The 6443-nt window shown below is 46.4% G+C and overlaps 1 protein-coding gene across 1 annotated transcript in view; it reads right to left on the minus strand.

Annotated features, from left to right (window-relative positions):
• LOC122550213 overlaps window positions 1–6283 on the minus strand; it is a 20777-nt gene extending 14494 nt beyond the window's left edge. Inside the window, exon 1 of the mRNA XM_043690973.1 lies at window positions 6104–6283. Coding sequence (XP_043546908.1) covers window positions 6104–6138 — 35 coding nt within the window. The 5' untranslated portion in view covers window positions 6139–6283. The remainder of the gene's footprint in view (window positions 1–6103) is intronic.
• Window positions 6284–6443: the final 160 nt, after the last annotated feature.

Raw genomic sequence — 6443 nt, forward strand, 5'->3', positions numbered from 1 at the left:
CTACTAGAGAAGGTGCAAAACCTGACCTACTCTTGGGAAATAAGGCAGGGCAGGTGACTGAGGTGTCAGTGGGGGAGCACTTTGGGGCCAGCAACCATAATTCTATTAGATTTAAAATAGTGATGGAAAAGGATAGACCAGATCTAACAGTTGCAGTTCTAAATTGGAGAAAGGCTAATTTTGACGGCAAGAACTTTCTAAAGCTGATTGGGGCAGATGTACTGCCTTGTAACGTTAAGGACAAAAGGGTAACTCGGGAGAGAATAGGGCCCCTCAAAGATCAGCAAGGCAGCTTTTGTGTGGAGCTGCAGGAGATGGGGGAGATACTAAATGAGTATTTTGCATCAGTATTTACTGTGGAGAAGGACATGGAAGATGTAGACTGTGGGGAAATAGATCGGGACTTCTTGAAAAATGTCCATATTACAGAGGAGGAAGTGCTGGATGTCTTGAAACACACAAAAGTGAATAAATCCCCAGGACCTGATCAGGTGTACCCTAGAACTCTGTGGGAAGCTCGGGAAGTGATTGCTGGGCCTCTTGCTGAGATATTTGTATCATCGCTAGTCACAGGTGAGGTGCCGGAAGACTGGAGGTTGACTAACGTGATGCCACTGTTTAAGAAGGGCGGTAAAGACAAGCCAGGGAACTATAGACCAGAGACCCTGATGTCAGTGGTGGGCAAGTTGTTGGAGGGAATCCTGAGGGACAGGATGTACATGTATTTTGAAAGGCAAGAAATGATTAGGGATGGTCAACATGGCTTTGTGTGTGGGAAACCATGTCTCACAAATTTGATTGAGTTTTTTGAAGAAGTAACAAAGAGGATTGATCAGGGTAGAGCAGTAGATGTGATCTATATGGACTTCAGTAAGGCGTTCGACAAGGTTCCCCATGGGAGACTGGTTAGCAAGGTTAGATCTCATCGAATACAGGGAGAACGAGCCATTTGGATACAGAACTGGCTCAAAGGTAGAAGACAGAGGGTGGTGGTGGAGAGTTGTTTTTCAGACTGGAGGCCTGTGACCAGTGGAGTGCCACAAGGATCGGTGCTGGATCCACTACTTTTTATCATTTATATAAATGATTTGGATGTGAGCATAAGAGGTACAGTTAGTAAGTTTGTGGATGACACCAAAATTGGAGGTGTAGAGGACAGCGAAGAGGGTCACCTCAGATTACAACAGGATCTGGACCAGATGGGCCAATGGGCCAAGGATAGGAACATTGAGTTCCCTATTCCAGGCCTCTCAGATTGTATTAGTGACGGATGGAACTGTAGAGAGATTGATGTATATATTGTGAAATGGCATTGGTTGGAGGCTGGGAAACTAAGTTACAGTGATGGAGGCATTGAATGAGTCAGAGATATATGTAGGAATAAAGCAGGGTGAACCTGCTCAAAAGTCAAGATGGGAAGAAATCTGTTCAATGGGACGGTGACAGACTGAAGTGATAGGTGTACCAAGGAAGGAGGTAAAAGTGGGGGGGTGAGGGGGGGCGCAGGGGAGCTATGATGCTAAGAGGGAAGGTTACCAGAGAAGATGAGGTGAGCAGCCTGGAGGCAATAGTTTGATGTTTGTTTACGGTCCACAAGTCCATGGAGGAAGTGTCAGAGAACTGTTATCCCAGTCTGACGTCTCTGTCCTCAACCTGACACAGTGACAGCTCGAGAAACAACATGTCATAGTTTGACTGGGGACTGTACAGCCTTCTCGATTCCAAATCCCTCCAATTTGAGATTTGTACCTTTGCTCCCATTTCATTTTGTAACGTCTTTGCTGCTTTATATTCTCTCTCTGTCTCTCTCTCTCACATTCTGATAACTTTCTGTTTCAATGGAATTTTTTCACCTTCCTTCCATTACACTCCTCGAGACAGTTTTTTTGTTTCTTTATGTGTCCCTTTGCTGTTGCACCGTGAAATATTTTCTTGTTTAATCTCACCTCTCTCTATCCAATCTCAGACTTTTTTTTTAGATTACTTGCAGTGTGGAAACAGGCCCTTCGGCCCAACAAGTCCACACCGACCCGCCAAAGCGCAACCCACCCATACCCATACATTTACCCCTTACCTAATACTATGGGCAATTTAGCATGGCCTATTCACCTGACCTGCACATCTTTGGACTGTGGGAGGAATTTTCTCATTACTTCCTCCCTCACCCCCTTTCTTCCACCCACTGAAAACTTAATACACGTCTAATCTTTCCTGGTTCTGATGGGTTTCATCTCCAGCTGAAACCGTTAACATGCTGTCTCATCTGCTGAAATATTTATTGCATTTTCTATTTTCAACCCCCTACCTTCCATCTTTTGTAAACTTCATTCATAGAGCATAGAACGTAGTATAGTACAGCACAGTACAGGCCTTTCGGCCCTCGATGTTCTGCCAGCCTTTTATCCCACTCTAAGATTAGACTAACCTACATACCCTTCATTGTACTATCTTCCATTTATCTATCCAAGAGTCTCTTAAGTGTCCTGAATGTCTCTGACTCTACTCCCACTGCTGGCAGTGCATTCCACACACCCACCACTCTGAATAAACCACCTCTGACATCTCCCATTAACCTTCCTCCAATAACCTGAAAATGATGCCGCCTTGTGATAGCCATTTCCACCCTGGGAAAAAGTCTCTAGCAATCCACTCTATCTCTGCCTCTCATCATCTTGTACACCTCTATCAAGTCGCCGCTCACCCTCCTTCGCTCCAATGAGAAAAGCCCTCGCTCCCTCAAGCTTTCGTCATAAGACATGCCCTCCAGTCCAGGCAGCATCCTGGCTAATCTCCTCGGCACACTCTGTAAAGCTTCCACAACCTTCCTATGATGAGGTGACCAGAACTGAACACAATTCAATTTGCTGACTGTGGATCAGTGGTGCTGGAAGAGCACAGCAATTCAGGCAGCATCTGAGGACAGGCAAAATCGACATTTCGGGCAAAAGCCCTTTTACCTTTACCTAATTTGCTGACTGTGTTCTTCTTTGCTCTGTCCTCCCCAGCCCCCACACCCCCTTTCTCACTCACCTACATTGGCTCCTGGTTTGGTAATTCCCCCATTTTAATATTCTCTGATTCCCTCTGAATCAGACCCTCCACAATTTTGCCCTATGCTTCATTCTATAATAATATCCTCCTGCCCTGAGCTCTCTACACTTTGCCAAATCTGGACTTTGCATAGCACCAGTTTCTGCTGTTAATCACCATACTTCGTGCCGCTAACTGATAATCCTCAATTCCCTCCCGAAACCAATCCACCTCTATCGCATTTCTCTCCTTTAAGACAGCTCTTAAACCTGGAACCTGATGACCTTCTGTAGCTCAGAGACAGTCGCACAGAGAGACTGTGCAGGCTGGAGATACCACTGACCAATAGTGGCTGGAGATTCTGCAGCAAGTAAATTCTGTCATCATCTTCCCAAATCCTGCACTCTGGATCTCACATCCTCAATGGAGAGATCCTGCCCCATGTGGACTGCCCAATCACATAAAGAACCATAGGATAATCTCACAACCAGGAGTGAATTCCATCCCAAAATCGAGGGATAGTTTTTTTGACAACAATGAGCTCTCCAAAACCTGCCTGCTCATGCAGTCATGGGTAACATATTGGCATGGAGAGATGATTGGCTGGCTAACAGGAAGCAGAGAGTGGGAATAAATGGGTCTCTCTCAGGCCGGCCGTGCTGTGCCACTGGGGTCAATGCTGGGACTCCAACTCTTACAATTAACGAAAATGATTTGGAGGAAGGAGTTACGTTTGCTGATGAAACATGGGTAGATTGGAAAGTGAGGAAATAAGGAGCCTACAAAGGGATGTAGACAGGTTCAGTCAATGGGCAAAAACCTCGCAAATGGTGGACAGTGTGGGAAAATGTGAAATTATCCACTTCGGCAGAAGAACAAAAAAGAAAGCACATTATCCAAATGGTGAGAGGGTGCAGAGCTCTAAGATACAGAGGGATCTGGGTTAGCGAGCTTTGAGAAGATTTGTAGCTCAGGTTGAGGTTCTGGATGTAGGTTTGCTCGCTGAGCTGGAAGGTTCATTTTCAGACGTTTTGTCACCATACTAAGTAACTAGATTACTTACAGTGTGGAAACAGGCCCTTCGGCCCAACAAGTCCAAACCGACCCTCCGAAGCGCAACCCACCCAGACCTATCACCTACATTTACCCTTTCACCTAACACTATGGGTAATTTAGCATGGTCAATTCACCTAACCTGCACATTCTTGGATTGTGGGAGGAAACCCACACAGACACTGGGAGAATGTGCAAACTCCACACAGTCAGTCGCCTGAGGTGGGAATTGAACCCGGGTCTCTGGCGCTGTGAGGCAGCAGTGCTAACCACTGTGCCACCGTGCCGCCCAACATCTTCAGTGAGCCTCCAGATGAAGCACTGGTGGCATGGTCCGCTTTCTATTTATGTGTTTAGGTTTCCTTGGGTTGGTGATGTCATTTCCTGTGGTGCTGTCATTTCCTGTTCTTTTCTCAGGGTGTGGTAAATGGGATCCAAGTCAATGTGCTTGTTGATAGAGTTCCAGTTGGAATGCCGTGCTTCCAGGAATTTTCATGCGTGCCTCTGTTTGGCTTGTCCTAGGATGGATTTGTTGTTCAGTCAATGTACCAGGCGTTCCAGGAACTCAATCAACAATGCGCTGGGGACACCACATCTGGAGCACACTGAGCAGTTTTGCTCCTGTTATTTAAGGGAATATATTATTTCATTGGAGGTAGCTCACAGAAGCTTCAGCAGGATGACCCCTGTTATGGAGGGATTGTTCTATGAGCCAAAGTTAAACAGGTTGGGACTCTACTCCCTGGGGTTGAGGAGAATGAGAGGGGATCTCACCGAAACATATCCGATTGTCAACGTGCTTGACAGGGTCAAGGCTGGGAGGATGTTTCCCCTCATGGGAGTGTCTAGGGCCAGAGGGCACTGTCTCAGAATAAAGGGGCACCGACTGGAGGCTGAGGTGGGGAGCGAATTCCTTCTCTCAGAGGATTGAGAGTCTTTGGAACTCCTTGCCACAGGGAGCTGTGGGGCATTGTTCTTGTTTATGTTTAAGGCTGAGATCGAGGGATTTCTTGATTAGTCGGGGAATCAAGGAGATGGTCAGGCAAGTGGACATCAGGAATGTGTCAGATCAGCCGTGATTCTATTGAATGCCAGAGCAGGTTCGAGGGGTTGAATGGCCTACATTTACTAAGTCCTGATGAGCAATGGAATGTTCCCCACTTGCCCTGGATGGGGGCAGCTCCAACAACACGCGAGAAGCTTGACACCATCCAGGACAAAGCAGCACATCCACAAGCATCCCCTCCCTCCACCACCTCGCAATTCACTAGGGATGGATAATAACTGCTGGTTTTGCTGATGATGGGGAAGTGCTGGTGTTGCACTGGGGTAGACAATGTCAGAATTAGAGTGGTGCTGGAAAAGCACAGCAGGTCAGGCAGCATCTGAGGAGCAGGAAAATCAACATTTCGGGCAAAAGCCTTGGCTTCATTCCTGATGAAGGGCTTTTGCCCGAAACATCGATTTTCCTGCTCCTCGGATGCTGCCTGACCTGCTGTGCTTTTCCAGCACCACTCTAATCTAGACTCTGGTTTCCAGCATCTGCAGTCCTCACTTTTGTCTGGACAAAGTCAGAAGTCACATGATACCAGGTTATAGTCCATGTGACACCTCACCTGTTGAAGGGGCAGCGCTCCGAAAGCTTGTGATCTCAAATAAACCTGTTGCACTATCACCTGGTGTGGTGTGATTTCTGGTTTTGCTAATGACATCATACCCTCAGAAGGAATTAATGAACACTTGGCTGAAAAGAGAGATATGTACCAACGTTTCTCAGCTTTGCACTCATCAGGATTGATAGCAAGAATTTCAAACAATCACAACACTTTATACTGCAGGTGAAAAGGGCACTGATTGGTCAATAAGGCAAAACAGCAATTGGCTGAGATTTGGGGATTTGGTATTCTTGCGATTCAATCCTGACGAAGGATGAAAAGCTCCAATAGTGTCTGTGTATAATCAATATTCAATACCCGGGCCATGTAACCTTTCCCCTCCCTTTTGTTGTGAGTTTACAAACCTGAGCAGAATGTCTGACTGAAGGTACTGAGCCATTAACTCCACCAGCAGCTCCTGGCTGTTTGGTGTTAACTCCTTCAGAGCCCACAGAGCAGCACGGATAAAATGTTCCTGTGGCTGGAACTGCAAACAAAAACAAAATGAAAATCATTACAGAAACCACCACAAAACAACATCCTGCAAAGGAAAAGGAAATAAAATGCTGCAGCTACTCGTAATCTGAAACTTGAAACCAGAAATACTGATGGTCTCAGGGAGCCTACAGAGAGAGAGAGAGATAGAGAGAGAGTGGATGAGGAAGAGCGAGAGAGAGAGTGTATGAGGGAGAGAGAGAGAGAGTG

Source organism: Chiloscyllium plagiosum, chromosome 5, assembly GCF_004010195.1.
Source record: "Chiloscyllium plagiosum isolate BGI_BamShark_2017 chromosome 5, ASM401019v2, whole genome shotgun sequence".
Lineage (NCBI taxonomy): Eukaryota > Metazoa > Chordata > Chondrichthyes > Orectolobiformes > Hemiscylliidae > Chiloscyllium > Chiloscyllium plagiosum.